This window comes from Hypomesus transpacificus, chromosome 10 (assembly GCF_021917145.1).
Source record: "Hypomesus transpacificus isolate Combined female chromosome 10, fHypTra1, whole genome shotgun sequence".
Taxonomy (NCBI): domain Eukaryota; kingdom Metazoa; phylum Chordata; class Actinopteri; order Osmeriformes; family Osmeridae; genus Hypomesus; species Hypomesus transpacificus.
The window spans coordinates 9,037,146-9,050,504 of record NC_061069.1 but is presented as its reverse complement, the minus strand read 5'-3'; the positions used below and the strand labels follow the sequence as shown (position 1 = coordinate 9,050,504).

General features: G+C 46.1%; 1 protein-coding gene across 1 annotated transcript in view; it reads right to left on the bottom strand.

The window, feature by feature from the left end:
* Window positions 1–1,054: 1,054 nt before the first annotated feature.
* Window positions 1,055–13,359, bottom strand: part of LOC124472340 (cadherin-24) — a 28,791-nt gene continuing 16,486 nt past the window's right edge. Inside the window, 2 exon segments of the mRNA XM_047027116.1 lie at window positions 1,055–1,066; window positions 1,663–1,844. Of these exon segments, the coding sequence (XP_046883072.1) occupies window positions 1,055–1,066; window positions 1,663–1,844 (194 nt within the window).

The following is a 13,359-nucleotide window of genomic DNA, read 5'->3' as shown; positions in this document are numbered from 1 at the left end:
AATGCAAAACAAGTTCGCCATTTTGTTGTTATGGGTTTTGTAATGTTGTAGACCTTTGTGGCACGGTGATGAAATCCTGGCAGGGTTATGATAGGGGGATTTCGTTGTTGTCATTTTTCAGTTCATTTCTTCTGTTGCCGAGCACATGTTCAATTGATCACCTCTATCTCCCGACTGAAAAAACACACAGCTTTTTGTTCCTTCCCCCCTCCCCCCCCACCATCCCTGACTCCTCTTCTTCTCTGTGTAGCTTTTTCACCAACCAAACATTTGTTATATTTATTTTTTATTTTCCCTGCCTGTCTCTTTTCAAGCCTCATTGTGCTTCTCACTTGCTTTGCCTGTCTCAATCTCTCTCTCTCAATTTCTCTCTCACACTCTCTCTCTCTCTCTTTCCTCCAGCCATCCCTCCTTTACTCTGTTCAACCCTGACTTCTAGCCCGTTCTTCTGTATCTCTCCCCCCACCCCCACCTTCCCTCCCTTCTTTCTCTTTCTCCACCTCCCCTTGCCTCCCTCCATCCCTCTTATCAGAGTAACACTCCCAGCTGTGGAAACCCCTCACAACCCTGCCTCCGGTCTGGGCTTTTTTTGAACTAATCATAGAAATCTGGAGGGAGCTGTCACAGTCAAACACACAAACACACACACTCACACACTGAGTAACACGCACTCAGCAACACAGATACATTTGCAAGCACACAAATTCACATGGTGCATGCACACATATGCAACACGTCAGGTCGAAGATATATATATATAAATATATATCACAAAAAGACACACACACACAACCACACACATAAACACACTGGATGACCATCAGAGACGATTCAGTATCTTTCACATCCTAGATCTGAGTGACAGACTATATTAAAGAGCAGGGTGTATTTTTATCACTCATTCAACTGTGTATGCCTGGCTTTGAAGAGCTAAATTAGCTTCAAATAGCATATTCCAGGCATGCTCCCCGGCCACACCAACACTCTTTGGTGTTGCTTCCTCTGATGTCACTGAATCGACCTTACACATGAGGGAGAGGGGCCCGCTCACAGGTCACGCGTGACACTGAGCACACACACACACACTTGTTACCAGGCGCACAGGAGTGACGCACCACACGTCAGGAGTCTACCCTCCACACATATCTTCATTAGCAGAGTGCAGGGTGTGATGGAGGCAGAGTGACAGGAAGGCTCGGGGGAGAATGCTTCAGAAGGAGAGAGCATGGAGGGAGAGATGATTCAAACTCACACACGCATCCTGTTATTCTCTCTCTCTCACACACACACACACACACACACACGCATCAGCATCAGTGTTCACCAGGCTCCTCCTGAGCCCTCCCCAGAACGAGGGGCAAACCAACAGGCTCACCTGTGTCCTCCTCCATCCCTCTTCTCCTTCTTCTCTCTTCCTCCCCCTCATCATCTGTTCCATTATGCCTCACCGCATTCCTTTCCCACCATCCTTCTGTTTTGACAAGCAACACGCTCCCTCCTCCATCCCTCCCTCTATCCCTCCCTCCATCCCTCCATCCCTCCCTCCATCCCTCCCTCCATCGCTCCCTCCATCCCTCCCTCTATCCCTCCCTCTATCCCTCCCTCCATCCCTCTATCCCTCCCTCCATCCCTCCCCCGGCTCATTTATCTTCCCCTTCTCACCTTGTTCAGGGTGATAATAGCCTCTTGGTTCACTCCAGTGATGTTGAAGGTGTCCCCCGTCTCTCCATCCAGGATGGTATATTCCAGTTTGGCATTGTCGTCCAGGTCAGCATCTGTTGCTGAGATACGGCCCACCTCCGCCCCCGGAATAGCCAATTCGGACACAGAGAAAGACCACAGATCTAGAAGGGAGGGGTGGAGGGAGGGAGGAAGAGATTAGGCAGAGAAAATCAAAGAAAAGTCAGAATAAAGAGAGGAGGAGGATTGGGGGGGAAGAGAGGGGAAGTGAGATAGACAGTGAGAGTGGGAGAAAGATGAAAGGAAAAATAAGAAAATTGGTATAAAGAAAAAGAACACACTCACAAGGGAAAACAAACAGAAAGATGGAGAATCAACCCGGATCACAGGAAGGTTATTAAACACCTTCACACTCTCCCTTAAAAGTCTGAGCAGTACCACGCCAGATAATAAAGGACTCCTATAATGTAAATATCCACTATATTTGCATGTTGAGCTTGTAAATTTCTGTCCGGCTAACGAGCATGAGTGTAAAGCAAGGACAGATAATAGGCCTGTGTTTCTTCTGGACACAGTCATGTTTATACATGATGACTTCACCTTCCCTGCAATTCACATTAAATCACCACATTAAAGGCCTTTTGCTTAAACAGCACTTTATAGAAATGCCCTGGGAAATGCGGCGCATGCCCCACTTGAGACACACCAGCAGTGGCCGCTGCTATGTGTTGCATTAAAGTCCACGTACACGCATACAAACAGAATCAGATACTCAAACACACACAAACAAACACACACACAGAGGCAAACAAACACAATCGTATACTCGCACACGCACACACACAAACACACGTGTACACAAACGCTCATGTACAAACATACAAACACACGTCCCCCTCCGGCCTACAGACTGGGAGGACCAGCTCGAGAGAAAGAAGGATGACACTATTTTACCTTACAAGCACAACATAGACGTCCCCAAATTGGTTTTTAAAGCTTTCAACAACGTGTTGTCAGAGAATTCAGATACAACCCAGCACAACGGAATAACAAATCATATCAAACCAGCCAGCATCAGAGAGTAACATGATGCCAGATTAGGATGCTATCATCACAGAGGACATCTGTCTTAAATTATGATTACTGAGACAATAACAAAGATAAATGGTGGAAGTTTGTGCTTTAAAAAAAAAAAAAACTCAATACTGTGGTATTTCAAGAGCCGTTGAGTTGTCGAAGCACTGTAGCCAAGCACTAAACACTGAACCTTACTGTGTTGATAGAGCAATTGTAGCCCATGTTCTATTTGTTCTTAGAGTCACTGCATGGTTTAGCAGACCTCAACACTTTATAAATGCATTCACTCCAAATCCATGCTCCAAATATTGTTTTCTTTGTTAAACCCTACTGGATAGTAGGCAATAAATTAAACTTTAATGGCCGATGTTACCCTGGCTTCCTACAGTGGCATTTGCTGTTAGCTGTTGTGTTTCCTGGCTTTTAAAGACCCTGTGGACACTGCTCATACTCTCAGTGCCCCCCTCCCCCATCACCCTCCCTCCTCCACCACCACCACTTCACACACACACACACACCACGCCCCCCCGACACCCGCTGATGAGCTACCACTAAGCTCATGCAGTCCAAGGCAACTCCCACACAGTAAAAAAGCTGCAGTCTACATGATGTGCATCTGTTTGGATTAGAAACATATACCAGTAAATCCAAAGAAGAATCTAACCTGCCGTACATATCTACTTGATTACAAGCAAAGACATTCGTACAGTGTCTCCCAAGACCTGGGCACATGACCAGCACACTCGATACCTGTATTTTGGGGGAGCCAGACGACAGAGCAGCTTCTCATGAGCATGCCCGGGTCAGGACAGGGAGCAGTGTGTGGTACATGGACAGGGAGCAGTGTGTGGTACATGGACAGGAAGCAGTGTGTGGTTCATGGAAGAACATGGAGCAGTGTGTGGTTCATGGAAGAACATGGAGCAGTGTGTGGTACATGGACAGGGAGCAGTGTGTGGTACATGGAAGGACAGGGAGCAGTGTGTGGTACATGGACAGGGAGCAGTGTGTGGTACATGGACAGGGAGCAGTGTGTGGTTCATGGAAGGACAGGGAGCAGTGTGTGGTTCATGGAAGGACAGGGAGCAGTGTGTGGTTCATGGAAGGACAGGGAGCAGTGTGTGGTTCATGGACAGGGAGCAGTGTGTGGTTCATGGAAGGACAGGGAGCAGTGTGTGGTTCATGGACAGGGAGCAGTGTGTGGTTCATGGAAGGACAGGGAGCAGTGTGTGGTTCATGGAAGGACAGGGAGCAGTGTGTGGTTCATGGACAGGGAGCAGTGTGTGGTTCATGGAAGGACAGGGAGCAGTGTGTGGTTCATGGAAGGACAGGGAGCAGTGTGTGGTACATGGACAGGGAGCAGTGTGTGGGTTATGGACAGGGAGCAGTGTGTGGTTCATGGAAGGACAGGGAGCAGTGTGTGGTTCACGGAAGGACAGGGAGCAGTGTGTGGTTCATGGAAGGACAGGGAGCAGTGTGTGGTACATGGACAGGGAGCAGTGTGTGGTTCATGGAAGGACATGGAGCAGTGTGTGGTACATGGACAGGGAGCAGTGTGTGGTTCACGGAAGAACATGGAGCAGTGTGTGGTACATGGACAGGGAGCAGTGTGTGGTTCATGGAAGGACATGGAGCAGTGTGTGGTACATGGACAGGGAGCAGTGTGTGGTTCACGGAAGAACATGGAGCAGTGTGTGGTACATGGACAGGGAGCAGTGTGTGGTTCATGGACAGGGAGCAGTGTGTGGTTCATGGACAGGGAGCAGTGTGTGGTTCATGGAAGGATAATGGTGCATCATGTCCACACGTCTCCCCTGGCAGCCAGTCGTGAAATGGAGCGTGCTCCTCCACACCCACTGAGCCTGCAGGGCCCTGCCCACTGAGGGGGATGTGTGCCAGGGGCTCCACGTTAAAAGCCACTTTATGTGCCATGACTACCAAGCCTCCATCTGGGGAGCGGGGGGGGGGGACAACAGAAGGCTAAAGATTAGCGGGCGACCCGGGCGAAAACTGCATCGCTAATGAGACCGAGAATGAGGTGACATATTTTCAAGAGGGGACGACAACAAATTGCGGCGCAAGCCGTAATGAGCATTGATTAGCTGTCTGTTATGTGTACACTCAATGATGGAGGGAGGCGCGGCGCACGTCCACATTATAGCAAACTTACGATCAGACATTAGCTAATGTGCTCTGCGCCCAATACGAGACACAAGCGCACTCACGTGTGCTCACACTGTGTGCTGCAGGAGTGCATGAGGGAGTGCTGTAGGCGTGATGGTGATGGTCGAACCGTTTTAATCACCTTTTCCCGTCACTATGCAGTTGAGACAGCAAGAGAAGTAATGTCTCATTGCCACAGTTGACAGACTAGGACCGAGGCATTGATCTCAAAGTGATTAGAGGAAGAGAGAGAACGAGGGAGGGAGAGCGTAAATAGAGAGAAAAAGAAAGGAGAAGAGAGATAATCCAGCCAGACGTTTCTAAGAGTGTAAAGGGCAGAAGGGGACATGGTAATCATACAACCCTTCAATGCGTCATATCAAGTCCCCCTTCTGAATGGCAGGGGCAGGAGTACATGTGATCTCTGCGCACCTCTTTGTTCTGCTGTCCAAAGCCGTTAGCCCCATCTGCGATGGAACAGCATGGCGACGCACACTTGATGCTGTGTGACTCACTGATAGAACCACTCCCCACTGGGCCACAACGTGTGTTCTGGAAGAGAAAGAATCGAAGGCCCCTCCACTGGGCTGGTTCCATAACCACTTCAGACACCTTCACCTTTTCTCCATCTCTCTCACTCTTCCTCCTTCATCCCTCCTTATTCACGTTACAGATAACAGACTAAGCCTTTTTTCTAGTCTGACTACTCTAGCTTGCTAGTGCAGTTTAGTCAGACGCAATTGGTCAGGGTTCACACAGTGGTGCATGGTGATTGGAGGAGACGGGCCACTATGAGAAAAAGATTAGTTTGTGTGGAGAGTGAAGTGACAAGTGCTAAGAGTTAATTAGGGTGCCTGCAGTTTAATACAGGTTTAACTCCGTAAATACGAACTAAGGACTGACACTGTGGTGAGACTTGAATGGATACAGAGAGAGAGAGAGAGAGAGAGAGAGAGAGAGAGAGAGAGAGAGAGAGAGAGAGAGGGAGGGAGGGAGGGAGGGAGGGAGGGAGGGAGGGAGGGAGGGAGGGAGGGAGGGAGAGCAGGTAACTGGTAGATACTGAAAAGGACAACGTGTGTGAAATGAAAGATGAAGCAGAAGAAGAGAGCAAGACAAGGTAGAGTTGTGAAGACTGCTTGGCTGGCTAATAACACTCAGAGAGGGCACCAAAAAAATTATGGAGTGAGTAAAAGAGGAGTGCGAAAAAGAGGAATGCTTATGTCTTATCTGCAAGGGGGACGCTTTCTGTTTCTCTCTGAGAGGGGAAGGCGATGAGTTAGGGAAGCCATTAAAAAAAGTGTCTAGCTGGCTAAAGCGCACGCACTGGTCGAAAATAGCCTGAATAAAATCTGCATCCGTTTAGTGCGAGTCCATCACACAAGCACTTACTGTGTAGTGGAGAGGGCTTAAGAGAAGAGGACGGAGGGAGGGAGGGAGGGAGGGAGGGAGGGAGGGAGGGAGGGAGGGAGGGAGGGAGGGAGGGAGGGAGGGAGGGAGGGAGGGAGGGAGGGAGGGAGGGAAAAGCAGGTAGAGGAGATGGAGGGTGGCTAGGGGGGAATCATTTTGTGGGGACGTTACACCATAGAAAGTCAAAGGAAGAGACAGAGGGTGACTTCACAGTGTACACTGTTAATTTAGCGTGTCTGCTGAATGACTGGCTGAGTCACTTTCATCGTTCAACGTTTTTCACAATTGCTCAAACACTCAAACTTGAAACCTTCAGCCATTTTCTTAGCACTCAACCCTGAACCAAATCTTCAAAACTACATTCACAAAACTTCTGACTCTTCTGGCAAAATCAAATACACGCCTCCAACCATTTACAGTTTTTTTCAACTGCTTACACACAAAGTCCTTAATTTTTCTGAAACCTGACACTCAAACACCAGAACCACACATCGAATCTGCAAAACCATACGCACATTTGGGGCCTTTGACTCAGTTTTCAATTTTATAAAACACTTTGCAAAACACAACACAAAATTATCCATGTAACACACATAATTCTAACAGGAAACATGGGGATTTCCTTTATCAAACACAACCAATTGGAATGTCACACTAATTTATCAGTGCCTCACACTAACTCACACTAACGCAAACACTCATTGCTTTACTCAACAACAACCAATCATGGCTTTAGAATAGGCCTATAAATAATTTTTGTCAGTTTACAGTGGTGGGTATAATTTGAACCTTTACTGCAGAAATAGTAACAGGTATGTAACAATCTACTGTAATGTACACATGTTCTAATGTACACATAATAGCTATTTCAGCACAACACACAAATACATATATTTTAGCATCCATTGACTGCAGTGCACTGCATGATTGGTCCCAGTCTGGTGGATTACTGTATAATACTGTGTGACAGTACAGTGACTTTACCTAAGAGAAAACATTCTGGCAATATTGTAGAAAATAGTATATATTACTGTATGTTACAGTTCATGGCACACACACACAATTCCTTTGGAATACATTTTTTCAAAAAAGCTGGTTTCTTTTGGTTTCTGTCCTACTACACACAGTTGATGTATTTATTTTCTTTCGTACTGTGTAATACTGTATTCACAAGTTGTTTTCGTGTTTACCATGAATCTTTCAACATCTCTGCCATTGACTTTCAATCTTGTACAGAAATGTACATAGGAGCTCATGAAAGAAGAGCTTTAGGTTTTAAATAACTGTGTATATGATATATCCAAAAATGTAATATAATGGCAAAAGTGTTTGCAACGTAAGACAAATGTTTGCTTTTGAGACGTGTTTGTGTAATTTTGAATGCAGTGCTTCATTTTGCAAGAGATGCGAGGCATTTTGCATTTTTTGTTCTTTCATTTTATGTTTGAGTTCTTGGATTTGTGTGTTAAGTTTGGAAAAAAGGAGGACAAGCGTGTGTAAGCATTTGAAAAAAACAGTCATCTGTGCTCAAAACCAAAACCATACTTTCAGAACTTATACACAGCCAATCAATATATAAACAATACGGAGAGTTCAGTACACAACACCCAAAAATTTAGAACACAGAGTCCAGGGCGTGAAGTTACAGAAAAATATGTTCATTGTACATAGTAAACGCATTTCACAATCAATAAAGTCTAACAATCACAACTTAGTACTTTGAATGAATTGCATACTGTAAGTACTATAATACAGTATTGAATGTCTTTATATTCATCACTTGCATGAAAATACAGTAGTCCAAATGTAAAAGCCCAAAGAAAACATTCTACTGAAAAAAATTGTTTTAAAGCAAACTCAAATGTTATGTGAGAGTGAGATTGATTCTGCCTCAGCATCACGTTCTGGGATCGGCTAGGCAGGGGTGTCGAACTCCGGTCCTCGAGGTTTTAGATGTTTCCCTGATCCAGCTCACCTGATTCGAATGAATGGTCGTTATAACAACCCTTTTAATTGAATCAGGTGTGTTGGAGCAGGGAAACATCTAAAACATGCAGGACAGCGGCCCTCGAGGACCGGAGTTCGACACCCCTGGGCTAGAGGATCACATCATTAGAAACAAGTGTGAAACATTTGTAGTCATTGTGTGTTAACGATGACAACTGTGTGGCTGTTGCGTTTACCTTTTGCATGTGTTTTACCATTTTGCAACACAAGGGCATCACAGTGCGAAATGTGTTGAAGTGAGAATGTGTTTTGCAAACAGAGTAAATGCTATTTGCAAATGGTGTTTTAGGATTTGTCAAAAGAGTGACTGAAGAGTCGACATAAGGGTTTAGGCCACTGAAAATGTGGTTCAGAGAATGGGGTTTAGTGTTTTAGCAATTCAGAAAAACTGTAATATTACATAATCTTTCAAAACAGCTCAGATAGTGTAAAGTAGACTACAAAGTTACAGCTGAGCAGTGGGAGTGGGAAGAAGAAAAGAAGATTGAAGAACTAAGTCGAAAAACATTGAAGGCACTCACTATCTGATGAGACATTTAGATAACGTAACTGTGCAACATCTGATCTGTAAAACTACAATGCCTACAATGCCAAGAGAGAGAAAGACGCAACAAAAATAGGAAAAGAGACAGGCAGAGGTGTAGATGTGTTCACATGGAATAGAGAAACAGATTAAGAAACCAGAGGAAAAGGTAGATAATGAAAGTGCAGTAAAGAGAGAAAAATAAAATGACAAGAGTAAGAGATAATGAGAAAGGGGGAGAAGAGAAAAGAACAGGAGAAGAAATTTGACTGAGAGCAACGTTTCCAGCAGTGATTTAACTGTCTATTGAAGCAGAAAGCTGAACTTTAGATGAAATATTAATAAAGAGAGAAAAAATTGGGGGAAGTAGAAAATAAAGGGATGAAAAGGAGGCTAATATTAACCACATCTATCGCAATGATTCTTTTACTAACTTAATTAGGAATAATAATTGGAATTATTCCCATTACCTAATTGTTTTGTTATCGTCATTATCGCTATTACTTCAGCAGCAATCACCCTGCATTAGCAGGCCACTAAATTAGTCAAACTTCGTTTAAAATGAAAGACCCAATTTCCCAGAATGCATTGGTGCAGAGCAGCCTATTCCTGAGTTCAAGTTTAATTAACAGAATGCACCCTGAAGGAAGACTAGAGGTGAGCCTTAAAAGAGAAAATTCCTCTTCTGAAAGACATGGATCAAACAAGTATCCACAACATATTGTGATTATGTGATTTGCCTTATAAAGAGTGAGAGAAAGGGAGAGAGAGAGAACGACGACAATTCTTATGTAACAGAATTTTCTCAGCATTGCCGGGCAGTAACAAACTCTTGTGTGTGCTCCTAAATAGCAGCAAGAGTAAGAAAAAACTGTTGTAGTTAGTGACTGTTTTGGTTGCCTTAAAGTACAGATGGAATCCGTAAACAACATAAAATATCATCCTCATTTGTTGACAGCAGAAAGCTTACCCATACATACACTTACAGGGAGGGATGGACGAAGAGAAGGAGGGAGAGAACACCACAAGCATAATAGCTTTACATATCCCACTACTTTTACGACCTGTTCCTTCCCCAAATCATACACAGAGCGAGAGAGAGAAGAGAGGCGTCTGTCGTGGCGGGGTCCTGGAGGAGCATCAGAGCTTGATTATACAGCAGGCCTTCAGCCCTGAAAAGAACAAGAGCTGTTGTGCTTATCTGGGCTGAGCTCTCCCTGTCTCCCCTCATATCCAATCATAACAGGCTAATGCCTCTGTTTATTCTCCACTAACTACTTCACATCACCACTCATCTGTAGCCTATTTAAACAGCTGGACCCCAGACCCGCAGGTCCACAACCGCATCCACTGCAGCAGCACAACCTTAATTTGCAAAAATACTTCATTCCCTCCCCCAAACATATTTTACTGTGTAATCTACTGTCAACACATAGCCCTGTGTTTGCTTAATGGCCTCTGAGAGGGCTTTGTGGCTTGTTGATGCGCATTTGTGATTTGTGTAATATGTATACGTACTGTATGTAATGTCGTGCCGGTGCTGTTCTCGTAACCCTGAACACATTACGCTCCGCAGGCGGTGTGAGGGGATTTGTTTTTACACCTGCTACGTTGCAGCCTACTGTGGCTGGCGGTAATTTTAACATGCCTTCTTCTAATCCATGACCATTTCATGTATCTTAAGGGGGATCGCTGGCACACTTCCGCGACTGTCTGAGTAGGAGGGTACCCCAGGGTAGGTGTTCAGCGGCCCGCACCAGCCGTCCTCAGAGGGATGAGTGGAAAATGCAGAAGTTCGGCCAAGTGGACACAAGAAGCCTTTTCCCTGAGGTAGGCTCCTGTTCTTTTCCAGTCGCAGTCTCTGTTCCATTTCTTAGGCAAACCTGACTTTTACGCTCAGCTCTGCTGCAGCCTGAGCGCCCACACACACACACACACACACACGAAAGCAGCCAGCGGCAGTGCACCACACCCATGGAGGAGATGGGCTATACCCCCCATGGCGCTCACAGCCCAGCAGCTCCATTCATCAGGCAGGCGTGAGAGACTGGAGTGGGGGGGTCAGGGAGAGGGAGAGAGAGAGAGAGAGTGGGGAAGGAAAGGGGGTTAGGGATTGGCAGAAGAGAGACGGACAGGGGGAAGACCGAAATGGGGAGAGAAAGAGAAAGAGAGAGAGAGAGTTAGAGAGAGGGCGAGAGAAACAGAGAGACAGAGAGAGAGAATGGAACATGGAAAGATGAAAAAAGGAAGCCCTGCCGGGAACGCTCCCATTAGCATGGAAATCACTTCCTCCCCCCCTCCACCCCTCCCCCCCTCCCCCCTTCCCTCCCTCCGCTGTCCGCTGATGGCTGGGCACAAAGAGAATGGCTTTAACTCCTATTATTCTGCATGATGGGGCACACTGCCAGGTTGGGTGACAAGAAAAGCACCAAAAAAACAAGTCACCAGGGCATTTTGTCCGTTCACTTTGCTCCTCAAGAGCGAGTGATGGAAGCACGCAGAGATGCTGCTGGTGAATCATCGCTGCCTCTAACGGTCCTCATAGCCCAGGGATATTCCTGAGAAACTGGCTTGCTCTGACTCCATGACGTTTGGAAAGGCTGCCCCTCTTCACCTTCTTTAATTCTCATTGGCCACAATTCCTGGGAATAGAACTCTCCGGAACCGTGGCATCCAGAGCCTCCCGGGCTTCCATGGCCATGCTAACGTGTGTGGAGTGTGTGTGTGTGTGTGTGAGTGCGTGTGTGTTTGTGCTTGCGTCGGACGTGTGTGTGTTCGAGTAACTTGCTTTCAGAAGTGGGTGTATGGAGAGTGGGTACTTTTTAAAGTGTGTATAGAGGTGTGTTCGATAGTGATTACAACCAGATGAATCTCCCCCTTCAGGCTGTTTGAGGCTGTATTGCTCTGCGGTACAGAATCTCATCTTGTAAAAGGCTTCAGCTGTATTCCTCTCAGGATCTCCAACACCATTACTAGAGCACTCACCCGCCCAGTCCACTAGTTTTAGTGTGCCCATGCCTATAATCACAACAAACAGCTTTCTGCCCTGGGGACATTGGCACAGCCACCCCACTGACCCCTATTGCTCCCTCCTTCAAACCAAACCCCCACTCTCCACATCCACACACACACACACTCCCTCGATTCGCCAGGCCGTGATGGCAGGCACAGTTATAGTCCTACAACCTCCTTCCATCCCCAGAGAAGTTATCCAAGCAGAGCCACGCCACCACAACGCAGAGTGCTACTCCTTTGTAGCCAATCGCGGGCCTAATTGTGCGTTGTGATACAAGGGAGCGAGTCCAGGGAGGTTGTTCATGGCCCACTGCTATCTGGAAATACCACAGGGGGTGTGTGTGTGTGTGTGTGTGTGTGGGTGTGTGTGGGTGGCTGTGTATGTGTGTATGTTGGCCGGGCTCCCTTCATACACACCTTATTAGCTACACTGGTCAATAAATCAACCCCTGAGAGCATGCAGTATACAGTCAATCATGTTGACAAGGTCACATGACAAGGGTTTGCCACAGCTTCCTGATCCTCACACATACAAACATTACCTCAACACACACACACACACAAACACACACACACGCTGTCAGATACACACATTCAGAGCGGAAATTAGAGAGCATATCAGCACTGTTTTTTGCCACGCTGCCTGAGATTGTATGATTCCAGCTCACATGATTCCAGCTGTCTATTTGGACAGGATAGAACAGTTGACTTGACTTTTTCTCTTTCTCTTCTTCCCGCCTTCCCTCCTTCACGCTCAGTGCACATGCCCCCTGAGACCAGTCTTTGGTTATGCATTCAAACGAGCTTTTCCATGTCTTTATCATGTCAAGCAGAGCGCTAACAATCACAGTGTCTCGGGATAGGAGGTGAATCCCATTGGACGGAAGGATGACAAGATGACAAGTAGGCAGTCCCGTTGGACAGGATTAGTAATCGAATGTCCTTGCAACCCCATTATAATTACATCTGAACACACATTCATCAGGATCTCTACTCTAAATCCATTATCAATGCCTTATTGACCAGGACATACAAGCAAGTCTGTGTTCTATCTAATAAATTGCTACTAATGAGAACAGGATGAGACAATGGGATAGGAAGTGACACCGTAGCAACCACTCATTCCACTGTGCCATAATGGACATTCCAGTTAGATCTGGACAAATATAGATTTTCGACACACTTTTCGAACCCAGGGATTGAAATGACAGGTCCACTTCCAGTGGGCTTTGAAATAGAAACACTGCTATTTCAAGACTGGTTAGCCGGCTACCCACCGCAGCACTAGGCACAAGTCAAGGCTACACACGAGTAACCCACAGGCATGCTTTGTCTAGATGAGAACCTTCCATGGCCCCTCATCAAAACAGGACACTAAAATAAATTCATGGTTACATTGTAGCATTAGGATAGGTCAATAAAATCAGTTTATGGTGTGACTGGAGGGTGAGAGCCTTTTTAGGAGAGACGGGAGAGGCTTTCTGCGT